We start from the raw sequence: 12,600 nt of genomic DNA, 5'->3' as shown, positions 1-12,600 counted from the left end.
TCTCCTAGTCTCTAGTTCACACATAACCAACAGATCCACGTGTTACAAGAGCACCAGAGACTTCATTGCCATTCTTTCCTCCATGGGGCTCCAAAGTAGATCATTACCTATGGATTACGGACTACCTATTTCTGAGTGGTTATTGTAATGAATATTCATAATTCAGAGGATGTTGGCAAGAGTTGTCAGCATACAGCCTGGCAAATATATCCTGATGTTTATAAAATGATCCTGCCTATTAAAGTAACATATAATGTTGTTTGTGTTTTAGAACTCAGATATCCCAATACTCTTCAGCCTACAGCGTGTTCTACTCATCCTTGGTCTTTTCTTCACTGGCCTCTTGCCCTTCGTGCCCATCCGAGAACAGTTCTTTGAAATTCCAATGCCTTCTATCATACTGAAGTAAGTCCTTATGCTCTTCACCCGTTAGTGAGTGCTCCAGTAATGAAAATGGGTTCTGCTCAACCCTGTCACTGTGGTTTGACCCTGAGGTGCCGGTGATCGAATGCAGGCCTTTGGCGCGCTGGTTGTGGGTGGATTCTCCCAGCTCTGCCCTCAGCCTTCGCTGTAGTTCTCATGTGGTTTATCCCCACTAAACTTGGGCTTCTCTTCACCTGTGCTGATTCGTGGTAGGATCCCTAGGAGATGGTTAGATGATTCAGGGGGTGGAATTCCTTTCCTGTGGGAATGACTTTTCCCTTGGTTTCCTTCCACTGTCTCTCACGTCCAAGCGCCTCCCTTCCACAAGGGCCCACTGTGTTCCTGCTGCCTTGAAGCCCTCACAAGAAGCAAAACCAACACCAGTGCTGTGCTTCAGTGCTTATTGTCTTGTAAACATCCCAGCCCCAGACACTTTATTATAGCTACAGAAAAACAGACTGAAGCAAATATGAACAATAAGATAAACAGGCTTTCCCACCCTTGGCCATAGGCAGTTGACATCTTCTGGGGGAGAGGGTAGGCGTTCCTCCATGGTGTAGTAGCCACTGTTACCTCATCGTTGTTCTAGTAACTCCGTGTCCAATGCTCAGGTAAGCAACCCTAATTCAACTGGGTTTATTGAACATAAGATGGGGGTTTATTGGAAGGAAGAAATGATCCAAAGGACGTGGGAACAGGTTAAAAAAGAATAGTGGGGGATTAATAGGATCAAACTACATGTATGAAATTTTCAAAGAATACATTTTAACACTATTTTTAAGAAAATAACAGATGTTTGTGGGACTTGGGATATATTTTAATGGTTGAGCGCTTGCTAGCAAAAACACAAAGCCCTAGGTTCAATCTCCCACACAAACACAGAAAAAAGAATTCTGCTATCAAAAGCTTCTTAATATAATTAGATCACATTTTTCTTGTGTGTGTTGGGGAGGGAGGGTAACCTCTGGCATTGTTCCTCAGGAGCTGTCCATCTTGTTGTTGAGACAGGATCTCTGACTGGGGCCTGGGGCTCACTGATTATTCTAGGCTAGTTGGCCAGCATGCCCGAGGGACCCGCCCGTCTCCACCTTCCCCACAGTAGATTACACAGTGTATGTACTTCACCATGCCCTGTTTGTTTTTTAGCGTGGGTGCTGGGGCTCAGGCTCAGGTCATCATCATGTTTGCATAAGCACTGTACTGTCTGAGCTACCGCTCTACCCCCTAATCCCCAACCAAGTTTGTATTACAGTTCCTTATTGTGTGTGTGCATGAGTGCACTCTAAGTGTGCCGTGCACACATGTAGAGGTCAGAGGGCAACCCTCAGCAATCTTCTACCATGTTGGTCATCAGATTTGGTAGCAAGCACCTCACTGAGCCATCTCGACGGCTCATTTTCAATATTCTTAGGATTAGCTCCTGCTGTAGGCAACTTTGACTGTTTGAGATTCTTAATGACAAACTGTTTATTTTATCAATTCTCAATTGTATTTGTTAAAAGTCTTCATGGACATTTCTTAGACAAAACAGTTGGAAATACTGGTTCGTACACACACACACACACACACACACACACACACACACACACACACATCTTATTAGTGTAGCCCAGATAACTTCAAACTCATGACAATCCCATTACCATTCTCTATTGTGCTGGGATTTCAGGCATGTGCCACCCCACCCTGTTCTGCTCAGAAAACACTTGTCTGCAAAGAAGCTGTTTTTATTTGCTGTACTAGAAAGAATCTAACCATTTATTACTGAGGTGTTTGGCCTTTTCCTGTCTAAACTAGAGCACCATGTCCTCTAGACAGTTCAGTGCACTCTTGAGGGAAGCGAATGTTGTAATACAAACACAGGAAGCAGAAACACTCTGAGAAGTGATGACAAGGACCAAAGGGATGGCTCACTTGGTAATGTGCCTGCTGTGAAAGCATGAAGACCTGGGTTCAAATCTCCAGAGCCCATGTAAAATCCAGAACAGCAGCATCTATCTATAGCCCCAACACTGTGGGATGGAGCCTGGCAGATTTCTAGAACTCACTGATCAGACACCTAGGCCGAACCAGTGAACTCAAGGTCCAGGGAGAGACCCTGTCTCAAAGGAAAAAACACAAAATGATCAAGCAAGATTCCACATCGTCAACCTCTGGTATCCACATATGTACACACACACACTTGCACAAATGCACATGAACATGTACCACACACACACATATATAGTAAGTATGACTTCATAGAATATTATTTCTGTTTGCTTTGATATTGTGTGCAGTACACTGGACACTTAATAAAATAATTAGGAATTGAATTTAGTGAGGTAATTAATATTTGAGGTATGAATCCCTTAGATTCCTGAAATTTTGACCAAGACTTCCCATCTGGTCCAATGTTAGAGAAAACTTTATTTGGAGTTTCTATTAAAACCAAGAATCAAGCTGGGTGGTAATAGCCCACGTCTTTGGTCCCAGCACTTAGGGGAGGCAGAGGCAGGCCAATCTCTGGGTTCGTGGTGAGCCTAATCTACAGAGCAAGTTCCAGGACAGCCAGGGCTACACAGAGAAACCCTGTCTCAAAAAAACCAAAACAGAAAAAAACAAAACAAAACAAAATTGGACCTAGAGGTACTGCTTGGTTGTTAGAGTGCTGGGCTAGTATCCGTGATGCCCTAGATTTTATTCCAGAATTGCATAAACTGAGTGTGGTACCACATGCAGGAGCTAGGGAGGTGGCTCAGTGGGAAAGTGCCTGCCTCAGAAGCATGAGGACCTGAGTTCAGGTCCCCTGTACCCATGCCAAGCCAGATGCAGCAGTCTGCATCAGTAACCTAAGGGCTGGTAGGAAACAGATTGGTCCCAGAGTTCAGCCAGCTTAGCCCATATGTGAGTGCACAGAGAAGAAAGGGGAAGGAGGTGGGGGAAGAAGAGAGCAAGAACAGAAGTTAGAAAAGAAACAGGAAATGAAGAACTGGGGAGCATGAAAAGCCCGTTTGACAAATAACAAATCTAGAGCGCAGCCGGGAAGCCTTGGCAGGAGAGAGGTGCGGCAGAGATTTCCTGGCAGATGGCTGTGCAGCTCCAGACCTCAGGAACTGCAAGAAGACAAAAGCAAAGATAACAACTAAAGAAACCAGAACCAGGCACATCTTCATCCTTAGGAATAGAATTAACCTGTCTTCTCTGTCGCTTAGGGTTTAATAACTGCTAGTTGTAAACTTTTATCTATTTATTTTTTGTTTGTCTGTTTTGTGAGACAGGGTATCACTGTGTAGTTCTCTCTGTCCTGGAACTCTCTGTGAAGACCAGACTGACTGGGAACTCACAACAATCCTCCTGCCTCTGCCTTCCAGCCTATTTATAGGCACTGTCTTCAGTTTGAATTTGTCTTGTTCTGTTGAACTGACACATTCCTGCGTTCCTAATTCATAGTGCTTTGATTTCCCTCAGGCTAAAAGAACCACACACTATGTCCAAAGGTCATAAGTTTCTCATCTGGCTTTCTGATACGTAAGTATTTTAATTATTACTGTGGAGATTAAATGGATGGATGGATGGATGGATGGATGGATAGATGGATGGATGGATAGATAGATAGATAGATAGATAGATGGTATATAATATTATATATATAATGTTTTTTGAATTTTTTTTTACTGCATGTGTATGTGTGCAAGCCTGCAGGGACATTTGTGTACCACATGCATGCTTGTGCCTGAGGAGGCCAGAAGAGGGCATTGGATCTCTTGTAACTGGATGGAGTTACCGGCAGTTATGAGCTGCCTGATGTGGGTGCTGGGAATCAGTCCTGAGTCTTCTGTAAAAGTAGCAAGTGCTCTTAACTGCCAAGACATCTCTAGAGAGAGATCTATATATAAATGTGTATTTATTGTATTGTTTTTGTTTTGTTTTGTCTTGTTTTTTCAAGACAGGGTCTCACTGTATAGCCCTGGCTATCCTGGATTTTGTTATGTAGACCAGGCTGGCTGGCCTTGAAGTCACAGAGATCCCCCCAAACCAATGCCCCTGGGGATTAAATGCATGCCCCTCCATGCCTGACTTTTTAAAAAAAAATAAATTTGTTTTGTGCAGTGGGAAGTGGGCAGCCAATGCTACATCATGTGGAAGCCAGAGCACAACTTTGAGGAGTTACTTCTCTCCTTCCACCACAAGGGTACCAGGGGACAGAACTTATGGCAGGCTTGGCAGCAAGATTTTTTACCTCTCAGCCCAACTCACTGGCCCTGGAGCTGTGTTTATGGGGTGCTCCACTTGGAACATGATGCAGTCTGTCCACATGTCATTTGTAAGCAGGACTTGAGCACCTACTGTGCAAGTGGATATCAGTGAACTATCTGGACCGGCTTAGTCACTAGTGACAAAGCCTCTTCAACCTTCATGAGAAAACCAAGCACCTGCCCATTCACTTAAATGATTTGCTCAAGGTTATCTAGCTAGTTACTAGCAAGGTTGCAAAAACTTTAACTGTTCCCTTCTACTTCCTTGCTGTTTCCACAAACCCACAGTTCAACATGGTGAAAAGAACTGTGTGTAGCAATACAGGGTGTGTAAAAGTGGGTACTGTCTACTGGCACATTTCTTGGAAATATTGGCACCAAACCCTGACAACCACCAAAGTGTAGTCCTGCATACAAACTCCTGATACCTGATGTCCAAGAGTCCTGGAAAATTAATTTTCTCTTTCCTGTATGTCACAGGAGTGTATTCTTCTTGTATTTTATTCTTGGTTTAATTTCTAGTTTTCAAGAATACATACATACATACATATATATATATATTTTTTGGGGGGGTTTCGAGACAGGGTTTCTCTGTGTAGCTTTGGAGCCTGTCCTGGAACTCTCTCTGTCTGTCTGTAGCCCAGGCTGGCCTTGAACTCAGAGATCCGCCTGCCTCTGCCTCCCAAGTGCTAGGCTAGGATTAAAGGTGTGTGCCACCACCGCCTGGCTCAAGAATACATTTTTAAAAATAACTTAATTTTATTATGTGCATTGGTGTTTTGCCTGCATGTATGACTGTGTGAAGGTGTCAGATCTTGTAGTTACAGACAGTCATGAGCTGCCATGAGGGTGATGGGAATTGAACCCCGGTCCTCTAGAAGAACAACCAGTGCTCTTAACCTCTGAGCCATCTCTTCAGTACCTCAAGAGTACATTTTAATTGGTGCTAAAGCTCATGATTGCTAGCTTTTTGTATATTTAACCACTGTGCTAATGTAATCAGATAGGAGCAGAATTGATCTGTAGGGCCTGGAATGATGGCTCAGTGGTTAAGAATGCAGGTTGCCCTAGCACAGAGTTTGGTTTTCAAAACCCATGTCAGACTGCCTGTAACTCCAGCTCCAAAGGATCTGATGCCCTCTTCTGGCCTCCACATGCACCTGCACTCATGTGTGCACATGTCTATCTACACAGACACCACACATAAAGACATAATTTTAAAAAAAGAATATTTGTGATTTCCCAGTATGACTAGTTCCCATCTTATTTAAGTGATTTGTAGTCTAAAACCATTTTTCATCGATACAGAAAATTACAGTTAACAGACATACAGAAATATATATGATGGACTATGATGGCACAGAACTTAAGTAGAATGCCCTGCCTTATTTAACGTGGAAAGTTGGGCACAGAACAGAGGCTTCTAGCTCATTCTCACTCTGATTTCAGCTCCAGCAGGCAAAGTGAGGAGCTTCTACTTCACTGAGGTGCCGCAAGGAGAAAGGTTTTGGGAGCAGCCAGTGGCAGCCCGAGAGCAGGCCCTGGGGGGGGGGGTGGGCAGCAGTCAGCAGATTCATCCAGCGGGGTGTGGTGGCCTTTAGAGAGAGAAGCAGAGTTCTGCTAATCAGAGGTCAGATAGGCCAGCCTGGTCTACATAGGGAGTTTACGCCAGCTAGGGCTACATGGTGAGGCTGCCCAAAAAGAAAGATAGAGGGGTCTGGAGAGATGGCTCAGTGGTTAAGAGTACCAGCTGCTCTTCCAGAGGACCCAGGTTCAATTCCCAACACCTACAAGGCAGCTCACAACTGTCTATTACTCCAGTTCTAGAGGATCTGGCACCTTGGCAGAGACATTTAAGCAGGGAAAAACAAAAAGTACACATAAAAGTAAATAAATCTTAAAAAGAAAGAAAAAGAAAATTAATTTGTAACACCCGTCATTACTTGAGATGTTTGTATTGCTGAAGCGTTGGGATTAAACTAACAATTATTAAACTATAAGCTGACAGAGAAGACAAAGGTTAATTCTATTCCTAAGGACGAAGATGTGCCTGATTCTGCTCCGTTTTCTTTCCCCTCTAGCCTATTAATGCGGAAAGCTTTATTTGACCACCTCACTGCCCGGGGCATCCAAGTAAGTCTGGGCACTGGTGTACTTTGAAATAGCAGCGCCCACCCGATCGATACCAGCCACAGTGCAGGGTCTTTAACTCTGTCTGAGCTCTGACTTTGATGCTCCTACTGTAACTGTATGCTCTTCCTTGCAGTTAGTAATAAAGCATTCGCTAGATTCTTCTGTAAATGAGGGCAGCTGAAGTCAGAGGGGTGGGGTAGAGCATGTCTAGTGAGGACATGGGATTTTTTAAAATGAGCTTATGCCGGGCGGTGGTGGTGCACGCCTGTAATCCCAGCACTCGGGAGGCAGAGGCAGGCGGATCTTTGTGAGTTCGAGGCCAGCCTGGTCTACCAAGTGAGATCCAGGGAAGGCACAAAGCTACACAGAGAAACCCTGTCTCGAAAAACAAAAAAAAAAAAAATCAAAATGAGCTTAATAATTTCTTAAAATGACAATCTCCATAAGGTTCATTGTAAGCGTGCTGAGATCATAGTGGATAACTATAAAATCATTTTCTGTTTAACATTTCTTCCCATATCCCAATTCCCAGGTATACGTTTGGGTTTTAAATGAAGAACATGAATACAAAAGAGCTTTTGATCTGGGAGCCACTGGAGTGATGACAGATTACCCAACAAAGCTTAAGGACTTCCTTAATAATTTTCCCAATTAAGTAAGAAAGAAAGGGTCTCAGAATTACTCAATAGAGACACGACGTGAAAAGATCTGAGGAAAAGTGTGCCACCATGGTTTCTCTGAGATTTACAGAATGGTAAAAAGGTGTAATCAGTTAAGTTCTTATTACCTCATTTTAAAGCCTGTATGGGAATGTAGAAACTTCTCTATACTGTATATTTATTTTTCAACATTATTGCATATTTTACATTGGTAACTTGTTTCGAAAGATAACTGGCTATGAGATGTAAAGTAGATCATTGATCAAGATGGCTATATGTGATGCAGTAGTCTTCTATTGTAAATCTGAAATCAAAGACTAGAGGCCGAATCAGGCATCAGCCTTCACTGAGAACAAGATCAGCTATAGGAAAAGAAGATTATTGAGCTGGGCATGGTGATGTGAGCCTATAATCCCAGCACTTGGGAGCCTGAGGCAAGAGGGTCATGAGTTTCAGGCCAGTCTGGGCTACATAGTGAGCTCCCCTGTCTTTAAATTTTTGTAATAAAAAAAAAGCAGAAAATTATTGAAGGCCATTGCAGCCTTTTTGAATTGTCTGGTTATGTCCAGGTGCATTTTAGTTAAAGGGAAAATACAGTGGAAAAAGTAGATGTTTAATAGTTAGCCAGAAAGGTGTGTGCTGGTAATAGAAGGTAAATCCAAGTAAAGTTTGTTACTTACTCAGAAATCAAATCTGTGGGCTGAAACAGACTTCTTGGTTGTGGTTGTAATGGGAACATTCTGTATGGAGTCTTTTTTCAGGTGTGTGACAGTGCTACCGTGTCTAATTTTTTTATGTCTTCAAAAATAGACTTTTTAATTGTAAATTAAAACAAGAACCAATTAGTCATGTTTTTATGTTTCCTCTAAAGAAATACATGATTCTTATCTTTGGGGCTTGACTTGACTCCCTAAACTTCCACCAGAGTGTAAGTGACGTTGCAGTCCTCATAGTGATTAAGCTGGTGGGAGCGCAGCACCATCGAAGGTATTTTTAGTGTGAGCCACCTGCCCTTGATCTTCAGGAACTCAGTCTACTGAGGATCAGCTACCGACGAGCTTACCCAACATTAGACATCACTTCCTCTGCTTTCTGATGTGACTCCGTGTAAATCTGTTTCTAACCTTTTGACTAATTTTCCATGATCTCAGATTGGGAGATAAGTATAATATAGACTAATAAATGTCTTTTGCCTAAATTATGTCTCTTGTGTGGGGTTTGCCACATGCAGCTGTGAAGGATGGCCTTACAGATCTCCCGTCTGTGGCTTGGTTGTTTAAACTGTAATAAAGTTTTCCAAGACTAAAACGAGGGGCTTGATTTTCTTTTATACTTGTAATCCCAATGTGTTTCATATAATTTTTTTCAGTCAGTGAGGTAATTAGTCAATAAACAAGTAAACCCGGGATTTCTCATTAGCATAAAGAAAGTAAAGGAAAACAGAATAATAATTAGGAAGTTACTTTTTGACATTTGGATAGACAACTTGTACAAGCTAGTCTGCTAGGGCAGACTTTTACTTGTCTGTATTATAATTTTTAATTCTAGTTCTTAGAGATCATTTTAATCTTATTTATTTATCTCTGAGGTCTCAGTTTTGTAGCCCAGGCTGGCCTTGAACTCATGATGCTCCTACCTCAACCTATTTTTTAAATTTATTTTATGTGTGTGAATGTCTGTGTGTTGGCATGATGCATGTGTGTGGGAGCGTATGCTGCACATATGGTGGTCGGAGGAGTTGGCTCTGTCCCTTCACCTTTAAGTAGGTTCCAGGGATCAGATTCAGGAAGTTCCATCCATGTATCTGCTGAGCCATCTGGCAGGCCCGGCTTCAGCCTCTTGAGTGATGGAACTCCAGGCCGGCACCACCAGGCTAGGCTGGTTTACCCCTACTCCCTGCTGAACACTGGCCAGTCCTCTGCCCTTGTATTTCTAGCACTCCTTTTGATTTATTTTTATTTTATTTTTGTGACTAAATTACTCAGGCCATCCTGAACTCACTCTATAGCCCAGTTATGCTTTGAGCTTTGAGTCTTTCTGCCCTAGCCGCCCCAGTGTCGAGGATTATAGGAGTTACAGGCCTGAGCTAGCGGGTCCAGCCAGCACAGCACTACTAGGTCCAGCAGCTGATTTTTTAAAAACATTACTCTTTTTATGGTTTGTTTGTTTGGTTTGGTTTTTCCAGACAGGATCTTTCTGTGTGGCCTTGCTGTCCTCGAACTCACTCTGTAGACCATGCTGGCCTTGAACTCAGAGATCTGCCTCTGCTTCCCAAGTGCTGGAATTAAAGGTGTGTACCACCATCGCCTGGCTATGGTTTGTTTTTAAAGTTTGTTTCATTATGATTCAGAGCAGGTCATATTGTAAAACCTAGCATATGTTTTGTGTCAGTCAGTAGAAATTACCCACAATGACAACCATATTTAAAAAACTCAGGCTCAAGGCACTAGAGAGAGGCTCAGTGCTTGAGAGCACTGGTTTCCGTTCCCAGCACCCTCATGGTGCCTCACAATCATCCATAACTCAAGTTCCAAAGGACCCAGTGTCCTCTTCTGGCCTTCCATGACACCAGACATGCACATGGTGCACATACGGACAAGCAGACAAAACACTTATATACATAAAATAAATAAATCTAAAGTAATTATTTTTAAACGATGCTAGGCTATCAGATGATTTTGGGCTGGATGAGTAAAAATCTTGCTGTACAAGGGTGAGAGCCACAACTGAGATAACCAGAGCCATTGAAATGCCAGGTGGGTGTGGTGGCCCTCTTCCAATACCAGCCTCAGGATGGGCTTCCTGGAGCAAGCTGGCTAGCTAGATCACCCCAGTGGGAGCTCAGGCTTCAAATGAGAGTCACCTCTTCAATATAGAGAGTGGAGAGTGACAGAGGAAGATCCCGGAAGCCAGCCTCTGGCCTCCATTCACATGTGCATCCATACAGACATGTATGTGCATGAACACCACACATGCCTAATATCTGTGACAGAAGATTTGATACTCATTACCAGATAGCATCTGAATGCTGCTCTCCTGTTGGACTGTCATGTTGTAAAAGAAATTAAGGGCAGGCATCATGGTATGTCTATTGTTGGAGCCCACCAAGGTTTCCTAGAGGCTTTACCCAGCAGGACTGCATAGGAGGGTGACTGGGCCACAGGCCTGGGTACCAGGTGTTTGGAAGGTTCTACACTTAGCTGTATCTAGCAAGGGGGAAGTCTTTTGCCTTGCCCCTTGGCATTGTTATAAAAAGCCCTTTGGAATAAAGTTCTGGGCTGTTGGGTTTTGACCCAGGCCCTCCCAAGGCTATACTGTGTTTCTTTCCTCTCATTGTCTAGGTATCTCTATCTAAATATTTCTCACTTCTCCCTGCTCAAGAGTACCCTGGTCCTGAAAGTGGGGACTGGTCCCCCACAGTCTGCAATCCCAGTATGCGGCAGAGACAAGTCATTTTCAGCTGGAGATTTCTCTTTTTTTTAAAAAAAAGTGGGGCCTGGGGATTTAGCTCAGTGGTAGAGCCCTGGGTTCGGTCCTTGGCTCCTGAAAAAAAACAAAAAAAAAACAAAAAAGAAAAAAAAGTGGCTTATCATGGTAGCACATGCCTTTAATCTTAGCACTTGAGGGCCAGCCTGGTCTACATAGCAAGTTCCAGGACAGCCAGAGCTACATAATAGAGAGACCCTGTCTCAAAAACAACAACACAAATCCAAGGTCCAGTAAGATGACTCACTGAGTAAAGATCCTTGCTGTGCAGGCTGGAGACCTGAGTTCTGTCCTTCAAAGCCACACAAAGGTGGAAGGGGAGAACTGACTCCACAAAGTTGTCCTCCGACCTCATGAATACTGTGGGACACGAATGCACTCACACACGATGCACACACAAGATAAAAATAAAAGGGACCCAGCAAGATGGCTTATTGGCCACTGAAACCTGACGACCTGAGTCTGAGCCCCAGAATCTGTGGTGGAAGGAGAGAACTGACACCCAGGAGGTGGCCCTCTGACCTCCACACATGCACTTTGGCACACACAAACTGATAATAAATAAAAATGATTAAAAGGGCTGCGAGCTCCCGAGTAGCTGCCATAAATGGGAGAGCTCTGGGTTTGATCCCCAGCAGTGCCAGAGGTTAAAAAAAAAAAAAAAAAAAAAGGAAGGTCCACAGCTAGGCACAGTGGCACACACCTGTAATCTTGGTATGGGGTGGGCTGGGGTAGGAACACTGGAACACTGTAAACCCAAAGTCTTCCTAAGCTGGGCTTCATAGGGAACCTTGTTTTAAAACAAAACAGAGCTGGATACATAGTTCACAGCTCAGTTGTGGAAGAACTCACATCTAAAACAAAAAAGGACCAACAAAAGCAGACAGTGGCCCAGGCATACAGTTTGGACACTGAAGACACAAAAGACAGATCGATGCCCCAGCCTAGTGGGTGAGTCCCAGGCCAATGAGAAACCCAGTCTCAAAAAGCAAGGTGGATGGAGGGGCTGAGAAAAGACCACACACACACACACACACACACACACACACACACACACACACACCCTGTGCAGTTAAATCAGTACCTTCCAATATTTAAAACCACTAATATAACACGGTGAATTGTCTTCCCTGTGCAAAGTGAGTTTTCCCAAGAAGAATTTATTAAAGATAAATAAACTAAAAGGGAATCTGCTGTTGGTAAGAGTACCAGCTGGAAAAGTTTGTTCTGAGCCTTATGTGGTAGCAATTCCAGTGTTTAGAAAACAGTTCTGAAGACTGGTCCAAGTTCAAGGCCAGTATGGTCTATGTTGTGTGACCCAGACAATGCAGGGCTACATGACTCTTTTTCAAAAATGAGAGGAAACCTGAATACTGTGTTTCAATCAGCAGCCCCACTTGAAGTCTGGACCCTGGTGTGTGTGGAAGTCAGAGGACAAACTGTAGGGATTGGCTCATCCTGGGGATTGAACCAGGTCATCAGGCATGGAGGCAAGCACGTTTCCCCCAATGAGTCAGCTCCCCAGCCAGCTCTCGAACTCCTAGAAGCTGTGATAACTTGCACAAGACCGGGTCTGTCAGCACTCAGTGACACAAGGGGAGGAACTCATCCAGCCCACCACTTCCTTAGGATTTATACCAGTAAGTGGTTAATGGGGGAGA

The 12,600-nt window shown here is 43.6% G+C and overlaps 1 protein-coding gene across 2 annotated transcripts in view; it reads left to right on the top strand.

The window, feature by feature from the left end:
- The window catches only part of Gdpd1 (glycerophosphodiester phosphodiesterase domain containing 1), a 28,623-nt gene extending 20,737 nt beyond the window's left edge, over nucleotides 1-7,886 (top strand). Inside the window, exons 6-9 of one of the 2 annotated variants that reach the window (XM_036198136.1) lie at nucleotides 272-405; nucleotides 3,874-3,933; nucleotides 6,743-6,794; nucleotides 7,327-7,886. In XM_036198136.1, coding sequence (XP_036054029.1) covers nucleotides 272-405; nucleotides 3,874-3,933; nucleotides 6,743-6,794; nucleotides 7,327-7,449 — 369 coding nt within the window. In that variant the 3' untranslated portion in view covers nucleotides 7,450-7,886. The remainder of the gene's footprint in view (nucleotides 1-271; nucleotides 406-3,873; nucleotides 3,934-6,742; nucleotides 6,795-7,326) is intronic. The other variant, XM_036198137.1, reaches the window with a different exon arrangement.
- Nucleotides 7,887-12,600: the final 4,714 nt, after the last annotated feature.

Source organism: Onychomys torridus, chromosome 8 (assembly GCF_903995425.1).
Source record: "Onychomys torridus chromosome 8, mOncTor1.1, whole genome shotgun sequence".
In the NCBI taxonomy this organism is placed as follows: domain Eukaryota; kingdom Metazoa; phylum Chordata; class Mammalia; order Rodentia; family Cricetidae; genus Onychomys; species Onychomys torridus.
Note: the sequence above shows the minus strand (reverse complement) of the source record. Positions and strands in the feature narration are given on the sequence as shown.